A 16,692-nucleotide genomic window follows, 5' to 3' on the forward strand; every position below is an offset into this window, starting at 1 on the left:
TTGAAACAGTAAAAAGGAATCAATCTAGCTTAGGATATTAATATCTAATTTGACACTAAGTCCATTTAGTGATAGCATGAATTGAAAAGGCTAATCCTTGTCCATGTCACGCTTGTACTAATGAATCCTAAATTAGATTACAAGATCGAATAATAAATTTATCCTTTGGAAGTGGAAAAATGATACTTATAGTGATACCTAATTAATTATACTTGTGGGATATCAATTATTTGATCTATTTGGAGTTAATGGATTGGGAATTTGGGATCGGGGTACCAGGCAACTAGTCTTGGGTGAGGCTGATCTCATCCAATATATAAACTAGAAGTATCGTGTAACATATAGTCAAATTAATATTTACATGAAATGTTATGTTAAGATGACTAGTCGCACAACCCGCCTTTGCTTTGTAGCAACATAAAAACGCAACTTTAACAATTGTTACCAGTAATAATAAGATTTGATAATTCTTATACCACTGTATGAAATGAATTTACAATAATTTATTGTGAGATTTATCCGTTTATGAAACATTTTGATTTTAACGTCACACAACTCAGTACTTACTCATTATAATCCTTGTCGAATTCCTCCAATGGTGCAACTTGATAGTTGCTACTTGCTACCATTTCAGGAGAATCCAAAGGGATATAATGCCGGGATTTAGCTTAGGTTTGTAAACTGATAAAATGGCACTATGGAAGTATAAAGAGAAGAAGGGCATCAATTCGTAAAGTAGATTAATATTGGCATATTCCAAATCTACTCATCAGCCATAACCACGGTTGTGAAAAGCTTAAAAATGGTGGGTCCATGCTCTCTTATTTGCGGAATTTGGCACCCAATTCTAACAAGAAGTTATTCATGGGACCTCTATGTTTGATATGTATCTTCAACATAACCAATTTTATGGATCAATTAGAGTCGAACACTGTATAAGACATTGGAGGAGAGTCCAACTAATAAATACAAGCCTTGTAGGGCTACATTTTAAAACAAATAGCTATTGGGTAGACTGGTAGAGTAACCCAATACTCCAATAGAGACTTATAGGCTTATAAAGTCATAAGTTAGTCATCCTCCCACTTGTTGAATTATCTTAACACCATCATAAGTTAGTCATAAGATAAAATGTGAGACAATTAATCCTAACTCACATGCGTCTAATTATCTTAACACCATCAAATTACCAATTTCACCGAAAAGATAGAATAAAATAATTACAAATACTACGGAGTGGATACTAATTAGTCAATTGCTTTCACAAAAAAAAAAAAAAAAAAAAAAAGAAATTAATTAGTCAATTGTATTGACTATAAAGATAAAACCTTTTAAAAAAATAAAAAGGTAAGGGTTCGTTTGACATCGTTGTGGTTTTCTGTTTTTTGGTTTTTAAAAGTATATGATTTATGTCACATAATGAATAAAAAATTATTTGAACTTATTAAAATGAATATAATTTTGAAAACTGACAATAGAAAAGTGGAAACACCTTTTTCTTGTTTCTTGTTTTTGGTTTTTAGTTTTTTAAAAAATAGAAAACTAAAAACCAAAAATGATGTCAAACAAGCCCTAAATTCTTACTTACTCTCACTCTAACCAGTTAGTAGTAAGTAGTAACACTAAGGGCCTGTTTTCATACGATTACTTTCAATCTCCTATAAAATATTTAGTTCAATTCAGCGAAGTAAGTTCAGTCAATGAGAACAGACCCTAACAATAGCAAGTACAGACGTACCGTTGTGATTAAAAAGTAGCCAATTAGAAAAACATGGACAAAAGTTATGGGCATTCATGGTTTACATTTATTTAGTGGCCCAAGACTGTAGAAGCATGAGATGAATTAAACAGGCCCAAACAGTAAAATCCAGTTTGAAAATCCACCATTTTTTTTTTTACTAAAAAATCCATCAAAAAGTAGCTTTGAGAGAATGCTTAATCCTTAATTGGAGTGACAATGTTTTTTCTTAATGTACTCGAACTCCGCAACCCGCAAGTGACCTAGCCTAATTTGGGTTCTCATTACCCCACTTCTCATACTTATCTATATCTTAACTTTATTAAATTATACATACTAAATTATCAACTGATCTTAAACTTAACTCTTGATTTTAGAATAAAAAAGAATATTAATAAAACCTTATTAACTTTATCTAATCTTCTATATCTTATAGTTTAACTCTATCTTTTAATTTTTAAATGAATTATACTAACTCATTGAATATATACATCCGAGTACATACACTTGCTCATTTAATTATCAAATTAGAAGAAAAAAAAATAGAATGAGGTTCAATTGAAAAAAATAATACTTACATTGTATAAATTGATTTTATACTATATATATAAACCAATTACTCCGTATTTGAAAAAATAAAATAAAATGCGGAGTAGTACTTTAAATTAGCTTAAAATAAATTTTGAGTTGAGTTACAAATTAAGAAGTACGAGTAATTTTAGGCTATGAATCTATGATAATGTGTCAAAACTAGTTTACATTACTTATTTACCGTACCCTATATTTTTGCGTACTTGCCGTCACAACAATTGCACATCGACTATATTTTACTTCCAACTAATAATTCAAAGGCATTCAACGCAAAAACTATATACGACTAAAATTGATTAAACAAACTACAAACTCAATCGATTAATTAATGAATCAACTACAAAATATAAAACTAATAGCATATCAACACCAAAATAATCTAATAAACTACTCCGTAATATATTATTAATATAACATGTTACAATCTCTAGTTCTCCAACCGATAAAAAAAGGTTCATCTAATTAAAAAAAAACACTTAATATATTACATAATCATATAAACAAAATTATGATGAATATGTACCCAAAATAAACCCCGAACTACCTATATTCCCATTATAATCTAATTATATTATTAATAATAGTAATTAAGCACAAGCTTCCCTAGCATGAGAAATTGGTGTGAAAACAAGCTCCAAATCAGGTGGAATGAAGTATCCATTCTTAGGCGGATCAACTCGTTTATTTCCAAAGGAATACCTCCTCTTCTTCGGTGCCGGTGGTGGCGCTTCCGATACCGGAATACGACATCCGTCATGCTTCGGCGTCATACAACCATAATCATAATCACACTTATTCATACTACTACTCTCCTTAATCATCTCCATATTCTCTAAGGAAAACAAAGGGTTTAGTCTTTTAGGTTAAGAAAGCGAGAATAAAGGGAAAGGGTTTAGTGAACTTGTCTATATATATAAGTTTTTTCTTGGAGGGGAATGAAGTGTTTGGCGTACTCTGGAAGTTGCTACATAAAAGTGGATTTATTTAATTAAAAAAAGATAAAACCGTGTGGTGGATGGAGGTTACAGCTAAGCATGAGATTAGAGACAGGTGGCAAGATGAGAGAAAAAGGGAGAAATCTTACGTGGTGAAGTTAACTACCGTAAGTTGGGAAGTTGATCTGTTGATTCAAAAATGGCGCGAAATAAGATACGAGAAGCGAGGCCTAGTTCTTTCCAGCTCCTAAGCGAGCAAGGCTAGACTTCCACACACTGCGAAGCAGAATAGAGAAGGGCAGATTTGAAATGAGTACTATAGAACAGAGCAGATTTCAACAGTACAGAGCAACTCTAAAGAACAGGCCTAAGCTAGATTTGGTTTGGGTAGTGGGGTGGGCATTATTAATGGGAAGAGGAAGAGTGCGCACAAATTGAGGTTTGGTCGGTGAGACACCAGACTATACATAGGGATGTCACTGGGGCGGGTCTAGTAGGAGACCCGCCCCATCCCCGCCCCGATGGGGCGGGGATGGGTCTAGCTTTGGCGGGTCGCGGGGCGGGGATGGGTCTAAAATCCATACCCGCCATGGGTGATGGGGCGGGGATGGTTGTTATGTAATACCCGCCCCGCCCAGACCCGCCCCATACCCGCCCCGCCCCGCCCCGCCTGACCCACCCCGTACCCGCCCCGCCCCGCCTGACCCACTCCATACCCGACCCATACCCGCTTTATACCCACCCCATACCCGCATAAGACCCGACTAGCCATAGCATAATACGATTAAAAAAAAAAAATTACTACACCTAATGAAATCTAACCCAGTAACCCACTTACCCAATACCCACCCTCATTCAGTCATTCACTCATTCTCAAAACAAAAACCCTAGCCTCACTGCCTCACTCTCTCCTCTCACAGTCTCACTGCCTCACTGTCTCAAGCGCTGAATCTCTTCCTCAAGCCTCAAACCCCTCTCTTCGATCCTTCTTCTTCAACCTCGTGGTCCTCGTCTGCAATCAAATCTCTTCGATCCTTCTTCTTCAACCTCGATCTTGCAAGGCTGCAACTCATTCAATTTAGGTAAACGTTTTCGCATTATTATCTTTGAATTTTCTTAATTCAATATGTTCAATTAAGAATTTCTTAATTGGGTTTTCGATTGAAAGTATGTGATTCGTCTTTTATTTATGATTTGTTCGATTGCGGTTTTCAATATTTCATTTGATTGAGCTAGGGTTTCGTGTTATATTTGTATGATACTTTCAATCTAATGCAATGTAGTTGATTACTGTTATTTTTTGTATGATAATGTATGAATATGATGACCTCCAAATTTTTTAGTTTATTAGGGTTTTAATCTAGAATTTTCATTACTTGTTTTTTTTATATTTAATTTCACAAAATAGATATAATAAAGTCGAAATATGTATAGATTGTAATTAGTTTTTCTCATTAATTTCAGACTTATAAGTTTATGTTTATTATTTTAGCTTATGTGTGATAACTAAATTCGGATTATGTCATTTGACCACTTATTCGATCATTATAGATTTAGTTACTTTTTTTTTATTTAATTCATTTACTAAGATCAATCTCTGTAGTACACACTAACTTAACACACTTTGTATATAATTAAGTGGGGATGAATTTTGATTGTATTGTAGTTCAAAATATATATACTGATTTTTTACTAAATTTGAATTGAAAATGACTGGCTATTAGCCTATGAATGATGCATGGTGTGTGTGAGCGTTTGTGTTTGTATCTATGTGGCTCAGTGGCTATAAATTTGTGTTGTAGCCTGTATGTAGTGGTTAGTGACTTAGTGTGATAGGTGGTTAACTGGTTATGCAGCAGCAACAATATATTAACATAGCAGTTACAGTATGACATTATGCATTGATAGGCCTTTCAACATGATATCTTCCGATAGCTGTGCTAGAAGCATGATCTGCCTTTGCTGCTGTGCATTGCTAATTTGCTATTATTAATTTATTATTGCTGTTTCTGAGATGTCAAATGTGTTCAATACTGTAGTCAATATGTCTAGTGCATTAATTGTCTTTATTTAATTTTTACAGGGGAGAATGACATCTAAAAATCAGAATAACGCTAGTGTTCCCACTTTCGCTAGTAATACTCCAATTGCAATAGATGATGATGAAAGTCCTCTAGAGACTAATTCCGATCCTTCTCTCCTACCAATTACTAGTAGGCATACTTCGGCAGTGTGGTCTGATTTTAAGAGAAAGAGAGTTGGGGATGTGATAAAAGCTGAGTGCAACCATTGCTCCAAGCTACTTGCTGGTGGGTCAAAAGAAGGAACTACTCATTTGAAAGATCATATAAAAATATGTCCAAAGAGAGTATGTCAAGATCTTCGACAAACAAGAATGTTTGGTACAAAAAAAAACTTGAATGATAAGAATGACACGATGACATTGGCTCCTTACGAATTCCACCAAGAAGATGGAAGAAGAGACTTGGCAGAGATGATTATTTTGCATGAGTATCCAATTAGCATGGTTGAGCATATTGGTTTTAGAAAATATAGCAAGACACTCCAACCTGGATTTAAAGTGCCGTCTCGCAACACAACTAGAAAAGATATTATGAAAAGATATGAGCTTGAGAAGGAGAATGTTGCAACCTTGTTGAGGAAAGCAAAGGGTAAGATTGCCTTAACTACTGACATGTGGACAGCTGACAACCAGAGAAAAGGTTATATGGCGGTCACCTCACATTTTATTGATAATACATGGAAGTTGCAAAGTCGGATCATAAGGTATTGTTTTCTGGTTACTTATAACTTGTTTATTTTTTTTGGTTGTCTTTGTATTGCTATAGTTTTTTGTGTGAATTTTAAAATCATAAGAATTATAAGTTGTGATGATGGATGATAATAATGAGCCCATATATCCACAATAGTATTGAATAGACAAATAATATATGTTATTTTCATTGGTTTTGGTAGGTTTTTATATGTCCCCGCCCCTCATACTGCTGAGGTTCTTGCTGATGCTTTGAAAGAAAGCATTCAATCATGGAATCTTGATCTTAGGTTGTCTTCTATAACCGTGGATAATTGTTCAACTAATGATGCAATGATGGAAATTTTGAAAGGAGGGTTTCCATATGGCTCACTTTTATTGCGAGGTGATTTTTTTTCATATGCGTTGTTGTGCTCACATATTAAATTTGATTGTTCAAGATGGTTTAAGTGCTGTGGTATCAAATGGTGTTCAAAGAATTAGGGATAGTGTTGTGTTTTGGACTGCTTCTGATAAGAGAGTACAAAGGTTTGAACAAGTGGCTAAGCAAATAACTCCTGAGTGTAGTAGAAAGTTAGCACTTGATTGCAAAACCCGGTGGAATTCTACTTATGAAATGCTTTCTATTGCTACTAGTTATAAAGAAGTGTTTGTTGTTTTAAGTGCTCGTAATAATTTATATAAGAATCCACCGACCCCTGAAGATTGGGAAAAAGTTGAGAAAATATGTGAACATTTGGAAGTGTTTAGTAAAACTACCCTTAATTTTTCAGGAACAAATTACCCTACGGCCAATCTTTATTTTCCTAAAATTTGTGCTTTGAGAATTGCTATTTCTGGTTGGCTTTTATCTCCTCATGATTACGTAAGGAAAATGGCCGACATTATGTTACAAAAATATAACAAGTATTGGGCTAGTGTGAATGGCTTAATGGGAGTGGCAACAATACTAGATCCTAGATACAAAATGGCTCTTATTCGCTTTTATTTTGCAAAATTTTTTGATGAGAATGACTTTGAAATTGAGGTTAGTAGAATTAGTGATCTTCTACGAAGATTGGTTGATGAATATGGGTCTAAGATGGGTAAAACTCAAGGTAGTAGCAACCAACAAGCTTTTGATTTGGGTAGTAGTAGCAAATCCAATGAAGAGACCTTTATGCAAGAATTTGCTGAATTTTTACAACAAGATAAGGACTCAAGTCATGATATATCAGATTTGGATAAGTATTTAGATGCTGCTAATGTGCCTCTAGTCCAAGATTTTGATATTCTTAACTGGTGGAAGACAAATGGAGGCACATATCCCATTCTTCAGCAAATAGCATGAGATATATTGAGCATTCCTGTTTCTACTGTTGCATCAGAGTCCGCATTTAGCACAAGTGGTCGGGTTCTTAATCCTTATCGTAGTCGGCTTTTACCGGAAGCTGTAGAAGCTTTGATGTGTACTCAAAATTGGATATGGGCTGCTTCTAAAAGTAAATAGCTAAAATAAAATTTTATTTAATTAATAATATTATTTATTTATTTATTTTAATTAATTCACATTGTATTTGCAGATTGTGGAGAATTTAAGGATGATGAATATGCTAAATTAGTGGGAGAATTAGAGGAAGGACTTGAAACATGTGATATCGATTCTGGAACAAGTGGACTTTGCACCGAATAATTCAAGGCCTAATGAATTTCTTGTTATGTATTTGAATATTTGTAGACTTGTAGTTATTTTTAATATTTGGACTTTGGACAATTTGGAGTTAGCGTTTTTTTTTTTTCTCTTATGTACTACTAATTTTAAGTTTTTTAATATGTAGTAATGTAGTATGTATGCCTAAGGTGTTGCACTTTATGAAAATGGTTGATCTTGCAGTGGTTTTTGTTGGATTTGAGTTAATGGGATTTGTATGCACTGCTACTTTTTCATTAGTCTACTATGAAGTCTGCAGGGTTTCAGTTGACACTTGAAACTTGAAAGACAGTTGCTTTTCTCAATACTAAGTTGGCGGGTATGGGGCGGGGAATTGGCGGGGATGGGGCGGGGGTTTGGCGGGTATGGGGTGGGGGTTTGGCGGGTATGGGGCGGGGACGGGGATGGGGCGGGGGTGGTTTTAGAGTTGGACCCGCCGGGGCGGGGACGGGGATTATTTTCAGACCCGACATGGGGATGGGGATGGGGATGGGGATGGGGATGAAAATGTGAGGCGGGGATGGGGATGGGAATGCCAAAATCCGCCCCGCCCCGCCCCGTTGACACCCCTAACTATACACTTTTAGGTATGTTCTCCACTTCTCCACCGACGTACCTTATAATTTATGTACGACTATCATACGTTGTTATACGTAGTATCATACAAAGTATTAAGTATGTTAATGTTGTATGATCTAGAGATGTAAACTAAAATCGTCATTACTTTTTTTTTATTGTTCTCAAGTATTTTAATTACGTCATTATAACTGTGAGTATATTAACTATTATGTTCATTATTTGCTCGTTTATTTTAGTAGTATTCAATATAAATAATTAAATAAATTATATTTTACCGTCCAAAAAAAAAAAAAAAAATACATTTAAGAAACGAATACTAAACCATACAAGCAATAGTCCATAGCTGTATCACTTGTATCATGTTGATAGAATCATAGAATCCATGAGCTCAAATATGAGAGTATGAGACAAACCACAAAATTTTAGATACACTTTACTGCAAAGTCAATTAAGGGAGGTGAAGGCCCGGAAGTGGAGACATCTGATATGGGCTTCAGCCACTTTCACTACATTCAAACACTTTTCTTTTCTTATATTTAATCAAACCCTTTCAGCAGTCCATTGACCAGGCCCAATTAATCATTTGGGCTTGAAAAATGCCCACTTTAATCCCTTACTTTTTTTCTTTTTTCTTTTCGTATTTTTTATGTATTTGACAAAGAGGATTTCAAAAAAAAAAAATAACAGTACTCCCTCCGTTATTGCTCGTAAATATTTGCTCCGCTTTCCTTTTCCATCCGTTTTTAAATACTTGTTTCATTTCCTTATTTGAAAAACTTTTATAATAAATAATCAATTTTTATCACCAAGTGGACCCAACAATATTAATTTCATATTCTCTCTCTTTCAATTCTCTCCACTACTTTTGATTTTTTTACAATTTTTTAGTCTTCCACCAAGCCCACTACCTACATATTTTATTACTTTACCCAATCTGCGTATGGAGAAATAGAGCAAATATTTAGAATTAGAGGGAGTATTTGATAAAGAACTATTCAAAGCATATAGGAAGTACAAAACTTCATGTCTAACCGGCCTATAAGCTGTGGTTGGTGCAATGTGGGCCGGTTCGCGGAAAATGGGCCCATGCCTGACCGAATATTGGCGACTTAAGTCTAACTTGTATAAATGTATAATGGTCCTATATTCCTATAATAAGTTTTCAAATTGGAAGGCATCTCTCAATTCTTTACCAAATTGTTTTTTTCTAACTAAATAATTATCAACAAAACAACAAACATAAAACATAAATCTAATGAAAAAGTCTATCTTTTAATGATTCACATTTTAACTGTGCATTGCATGATGAAATACAAACTCGTAAAATTCTTGTTTGATAGTTATAAAGTTCCATTGTTAATTGTTACCCGTTTGAGTTAGATATTAAGGGCGTGTTCACATTTAATAAACTAAATTGAACTGAACTGAACTAATAGAACTAAAATGAATATTTTATAAGAGAAGAAAATTAAGAGCTGAACTGATTGGAACTGAACAGCTCCTAACTCTTAGCAAGTTGTACTAATTAGTTTAACTAGCTGGTTAAACAGACAACTTGTATACAAGTTTTTGGTAAACAAATGTTGTTTATTTGCAAATGCTATTATATTTTATTTAACAAATTAAAATGACTTATAAGAAAGGGGAGTCTTTGATAACATATTGTAAATTTGTATTATATGAAGTAATAAAGTTGAAATAGTTATTTTATCATTAGTTTTTAGACTCAAACTTCTCCATTAAATCTTCAATTCTCTCTTAACAAAACATTCTCACTAAAGATGTAAATAAAATAGTTAAACGTCTCTTTTTACGCAAAACTATGAGTAAAAAAACAACCCCCAAAATTCTTAAATCAAACAAATAAGGGCAACTGTCATCCTTGTATAACTCAAAAACGATTCGTGCAGATGCTCAAATCTTAGACAAACTTACGCCATAAAATTCCTTCTTTTTGAGTGCTAAAATCATCACTGAATCACTGATAGATCGTTAAATAATGACAACGTAAAAGTACAACTTCACAAATCACAATCCACAACACAAAAATAAGATTATAAATAAAAAAAAAAAGGTACAGCATCACAATCCAATAATATTTTATACTACTACTTAAAGTGTGCAAAATCATAGAAAATAAAGATGAGATAAGAAAAAGGCACATACTATAAATTCCTAAAATATTCTTCTTCATTGATCTTAAAACACGTACGGAAAAAGTCACTTTTCTTGTTATCTTTATTTATACTCTTGCCTTTTTACATTTAATATACTAACTCCGTTTCTTATTAGTTACAATTTTGAGGTATTATTTGTGAGATATAAAATATTCCAAAGTTGCAACTAATACAAAACGGAGGTAGTATATAATATGATCATATCATAATTCACGATGATAAAATATTTGTAGACAACATCAACCAGTCATCCAATTATTTATCCAGTTCAATTGGCCTACGGCATATCATCTCATATATTTCCAAAGAAAAAAAAAAAACAAGTAGTTGTAATATTTATTTTTGGATCTTATAGTATACGATATGATCTTGCTATATGATCTATGTCTCGTACTTCGTATATGACTTCCGATATAAATTGCGGCATACTCTTGTGAAAATGTCTACATCGAGAAAGAGATTTATAACACTCTTTTTTTGTTAAAAAGGCTGCAACCTACATCTTTCCCTATTATGGCATATCTCCATATATACCTTCTATATCTACTTATTATTAGCTTGCGGCTATTATCCATCTTAAATTGCTAACTTTAATTGGTAATAAGGTAGTCTCCATTGATGAAACCAATTGTTACAAGTCACATTATTTTTGTCAACATTTGTGCCATGTTGGTCGATTCTTATTTCCCATTGTGTTTATAAGACACACGTGTTAGATTCGTACGTAATATAGGATTTACACATAGTCAAATGGGTATAGAAATAGAGAGATTGGAGTAATAAAGATCGTTTTTTTATTATTTTTTTTTGTACACAATTAAGATTGATTTTACGATAGGAAACATGGACATAATTATGCTCTTAATATTTAATATATTACTTACTTCAGTTTGATCTTATCAAAGTAATAGATTGAAATATGTTGAATTAGTTTTTTGTATTTATATATTCCTACAAAAAATTAAAAGGATAGAAAGGTACATACACTTAACTACTTAAGAAGTCAAAAATCATTACACTTGGTTGATGGAAATTATATTAATAACTTCTCTATCATATATATCTTATCTATAGGTAATTTGGTAGAGTTGTAACATGCATTGTGAACTTGATCGTTGAAAACTATTCATTGAGAATAGACATTTGAATGAGAGAGATAAGATCGAAACTGAATTTTGAACATACACCATTGAAATTACTTTTTCCTTTGTTTTTATATTTCAAAATCACTTTCTCCTTTGTAGTAGGCATATTTAGCTTCAATTCTTTTATCCTTTTCTCGATCTCTTTTTTTTTCTTTAACCTATACTATATTACTATACCTTATATTCTTATATGTCTTCATACTCTACATTTCTTGCCTTTACAAGTATTGTTCTGTTATAGTTATAATTGGCATGATATTGCTCATTTCTTAGTACTTCAAATATGTGCTTATTCGCAATAATGTTTGACTTCATTCCATGAGTATTACCCACCATTATTCCTACGTCATGCTTAAATTAAGAGATAAGGTTTTTGGTCGATAACTAAGCTAAGGTGATATTCTATTCATTTCGCCTGATTTAATCTTACTTTTTCTTATTTGACCTAATTTGACTTAGTCTGGTCTAATTTAATTTCCTAACTTGAAGAATTTATGACTTTATATTGTTCATTAAATCTTAACCAAACAGGATATTGTTTGATTCATTTTAATTTGTAAATGTTGAAATTTCTTCAATATGATCAAATCCGATCAATTCTAAAATAAGCCAATAGAGTACATTCATTGATGGAGAGAATGAAAAGAAAAACAAAAGGGCAGACAATGTATGATTGGTAATTTGGTAGTCCTTTAAAATTTTGAAAGTGTGTTGTAGTCGTACTTTCACAACAACAATGATGATCTCAACTACATTATCACACATGGAAGTCACTTAAAAGAACGTGTTCAAAGGACAAGATTGCCCATTATTATTAATCAAAATTCAAAACCTCACTCTTTTACCATGCAACTTCCAATTATATGCTTACACGTATACTTCTTCTATGATCTGGTGATCTCTTAGAGATTCATTAAGTTTACGTGGACTTAATACTGTTTATCCACGTGTCACTTTGATTCATTGCTTTCCGTCTTTGGATAAGAGTGTGTCAAGATTCTCCGGCAGCTGCATAAAGCTACTAATTTAAGTAACTTTTGTCAGTCATCTTTATTTATTTTTATATAAATAATACAATTAGTGTAATACACTAATTATAATGTATTTTATTAATATTATTATTTATAAACGAGTAGCAAAGTTTAATTCAAAGTGGTCTTACTCAACTATTCATGATCATTTTGAATGAAAGTTGCTTTAAAAAATAATCTATAGTCAGAGGAAAACATGTGTACAAAAAATCTAAACTTAATCACTATTGTAGATTTGTAGTAATGTAGTTAACTTCTTATTATTGTGCAAACTTTGGAACTTAGGTAGGAAATGAGTTCAAGAGTTATACCGGCCAAGAATGAAAGGGGAAGAGAATGTTCCAAAGAATCGGGTTCCTAGGGTTATATATATGTGTAACGTACATACATCTTGATGATCATCTGATCCTCTTTTAGATTGAATTAAGTATTTAATGCGTGTTGACCTCAATCAATCTTTCAAATATTAACAAATTTTGATTTATGATCGATTTTATTTTAATTAATTTGATCACAAAAGAAAACATTGGAGATTGGAGAGAAGACCAAACATGCAACTCTATTGGGATTAGGTAAGCGGAGTATCTCACTTTCTAATCAGGCTTACTCATATAATCATATTCTTGTATGTTAGTTCTCTTCTCTCAATCCTATTGGATTATCAATATGAACAACTCATGACATGACTATTTTTCCTAGTACACATGAAATTCTTTCGTGTACATTTAATTATTGTATTGTATGGCGTAAGCGATTAATTAAGTTCAATCATTCCCAAAAAAAACCTATGCGTGGTTCAGAATGAAGGAACTAAACCGCAATCAAAGATTCAAACGATGCATCAAACGTCATTGAATTGAATGAAGCTAAGAAGTCCTCGTACAAATCAAATCACATTTTAATGTAAGTTGCTCAAAATGTCGTTCCAAAGGTTGAACCCATATAATATTTGCACAAGCATATTACATATACACTATGTAGTGATTGGGCCACCCGCCAAAAAAGAAAGGTCACATACTCACATGGTTTATACACTTATACACCAATATGCATTTGGAACTTTGAGAGTGGACCCTTCATTCCAATCTCACTAAGTTATTCGTATGTTTTTTGATCGATCTACATTAATTATATTCAATCTTATTCCAATCAATCATTGAATTTTCATACGGTACTAATTTTATGAGACATTTGATTTAAACACAGTTTTATATACGAGTATACAATGATTAGAGAATCATGTACATCAAACTTTAGTGTTAATAGGGCTAGGACATTGGACACCACATATGACATTGAACAGTACGGAAAAACTTGAATATTATTTGGAAAGAATTTATCAGTTTAATTTACAATTGAAATTTACATACAAAATTAAATTGATTATTGGAGAGTAGAAGAGAAAAGGAATATGACATTTTGAGATGTTATGTTGATATTAGGACATGAAATCACGGGCATACTTGTGATATCATGTACTCAATATCTCTACTTAAAAACCATATATAATATTCTTAGTGATATCACTATTAAAAACCATAGTATAAAGAGGGTTAAAATTTAAGCAATCCAAAGTAAAAAAATACTCCGTATATTGTATAAGTACTCATCATATTTCAAATGTGCATAGAACACTTTTTTTAAAAACTCAAATTAATAGAACATTAATTGATCATGAAACGCAATTAAGAAAGAGTTGTGTCCAATTTATCTTCCAGATAAACAAAATGGGGTATAAACGTCTTTTTAACTATCAGTGGATGGGTATATGCGTCTTTTCATGTACTAGTTTGGGGGGATATGTGTAAGTTTCTATATACAAGGTGCAAATAGTAATTGAACATCTCACCAAACGTATTGAAAAAATGACTACGCTTTTAAAATATATTTACAGTAATTGCCATCAGATTAACAAAATTCGTTAATCTGGCATATTAACTTGTATTTGCCCATTAAAAAAGCAGGTAATATAAATAACTCACGATTGTTTATTACTCCGCATGACACAATTTAATACGAAGTACAAAGAAATAGGGTGTGTATGTAGTAGACAAACACAAAGTATAAAACTACAAATGAAGCCTCTCAATTGTTTGGAAGGTCTGAAAAATGGATAATATGTAAGGCGGTTGGAAACTGAAAATAGTAAGAATAACGATGGAATTAATAATTAGAAATAAAATCCCAACTCCCAAAGCAGTTTCTCATATTCCCATGTACACCTTCTACACTATCCTATTTTTGGGGGATTACTACGTTACTCAACTAACATGATGTTTTCTACGTTAAATACCTCAAGCTTTTGCATATAACACATTTTGTGTGATGCTACTTATTACGTTCAACGTTCTAAACGCCGACTCGTCGATCTTTATGTTAAAAAGACAAGATTTTTAAGTCATCTTTTGTTTGTGGGACTTTATACGTAACAAAATAGACAAAACATACTCCGTAATCCCTTATTTTTTCGGTTTATCAGTCTGAAAATAAATATAAAGGAAAAACATATTTTATAATTCTATATACTATGCAGTAAGATTTTATTATAGTAGCTTGTAAGATAACAAATTAACCCCTATAATAGTGAACGAATAACTTCTATAATAATGAACTAGTAACTTGTATAACACTAACGAAATAATCCTCGTGATGGATGGACACACCGTGTGATCAGCTACATATAATTATTTGTAAAAACTAGCTAAGGTCAAATAAGGGGTAAAATAATATTTTATAATATATAGAGTAATAAATTTAGAAAAAAAAATATTACTTTTTGACAGAAAAGATAAAGTCAGTTGGATAAATTAAGTTCGGCAAGAAAAATAAAGATTATCCTATTTCAAGGAGTAATATTTCAATCAAGTTATTTAAGTTTAAATTATTAGTTTCAAATAAGTAAAAAATAGGCATATAAAACTCAATTTAACTATGCAATTGAGTGTAACTCGACTAAAATGTAATCTTGCACTACACTTTCTCCATCCTATTAAGTTCTCCATGTGCACTATTTATGTGGTCAAATTAAAGTTTTCAAACTATGATTGCAATTTATACGGAGTAGTTCAGATTCTAGAAAAACACTTGTATATGTGGTATAATTTTGGAACGATTTTCCTATAAATTGTTTAAATTAAAATTAATTCTCACTTTGGGTCGTTTTAAAAACAAATTCCCTATACGGTGTCCACGTAGGATCGGGTCACTAATTTTTTCAAGCATTTTTTAATATGTAAAACCGCTAGTGGTAATAACCGCAATCACCATTGGCGGTTTATCAATAAAAGTGCTGACTTGTTTTTTTCTCTTTTTTTTAATGCCTAACCTTTTGTATTCCTCTTTACTTGTTTTATATTCTATTTTCCCACGATCATCTTCTTCACTTAGTCCTTTTTCACAATAGCAAAGCAGGGCAATACTCTGAACTATAATTCTATCAATCGTCAATTGTCATTGCCAACAGTCTTATTAATTGGTCTACGAAATCTGATTTCTTAATTGGTCTACTTTTGAGAATTTTTGTCAAGGTGTATTGCATTTTCAGTTGGCTACTAATGGCATTATGTCTTATTAATCCCAATTCCTTATCTTATTTTTTTCATTGGTTAACAGCTTTATCAGGTTTGGAATATATTAATATCAGTGGGCAGTAGGAGGTGGGACTGTCATAAAGTGAAAAAAAGTTGCAAAAAAGTTGCAGTTAGAAACGCTAATACTGATGTTGGTTTTACAAATACAACCGTTACCAACAATTGCGGTTGTAAAATATAAAACCGCTACTATCAATTGCGCTTATATATGCAAACCGCCAACACCAGTTGCGGTTCTACACTGAACAAAAAAAAAAGAAAAAAAAAAATCAAGGTTAAACCCGATCCTACGTGGACACCATCTAGGGAATTTGTTTTTAAAACGACCCAAAGTGGGAATTTATTTTGATTTAAACAATTTCTAGGGAAACCGTTCTATAATCTTGTTGGATTTAGTTTTTTATATAATAAAATTTTAAAAAATATTAAGTTTTTTTTTTTAA

The 16,692-nt window shown here is 32.3% G+C and overlaps 1 protein-coding gene across 2 annotated transcripts; it reads left to right on the forward strand.

Annotated features, from left to right (window-relative positions):
• The first annotated feature begins 3,939 nt into the window (after positions 1-3,939).
• Positions 3,940-7,934, forward strand: LOC110684024 (zinc finger BED domain-containing protein DAYSLEEPER-like). 2 transcript variants are annotated; one of them, XM_021860415.1, is made up of 3 exons: positions 3,940-6,051; positions 6,241-7,518; positions 7,600-7,934. In XM_021860415.1, exons 1-2 carry the CDS (start codon positions 5,354-5,356, stop codon positions 6,518-6,520), a joined length of 978 nt encoding a protein of 325 aa, XP_021716107.1. In that variant the 5' UTR covers positions 3,940-5,353; the 3' UTR covers positions 6,521-7,518; positions 7,600-7,934. The 2 variants fall into 2 exon arrangements, with proteins under 2 accessions (XP_021716107.1, XP_021716108.1); XM_021860416.1 differs by lacking the exon at positions 6,241-7,518.
• Positions 7,935-16,692: the final 8,758 nt, after the last annotated feature.

Source organism: Chenopodium quinoa, unplaced genomic scaffold, assembly GCF_001683475.1.
Source record: "Chenopodium quinoa cultivar QQ74 unplaced genomic scaffold, ASM168347v1, whole genome shotgun sequence".
In the NCBI taxonomy this organism is placed as follows: domain Eukaryota; kingdom Viridiplantae; phylum Streptophyta; class Magnoliopsida; order Caryophyllales; family Amaranthaceae; genus Chenopodium; species Chenopodium quinoa.

Excerpts from the sequence above, each read along its gene's own strand:
- LOC110684024 (XM_021860415.1), top strand. The coding sequence starts at position 5,354 with ATGACATCTAAAAATCAGAATAACGCTAGTGTTCCCACTTTCGCTAGT. Across the intron at positions 6,052-6,240 it reads TTGCAAAGTCGGATCATAAG|GTTTTTATATGTCCCCGCCC; the intron begins GTATTGTTTTCT and ends TGGTTTTGGTAG.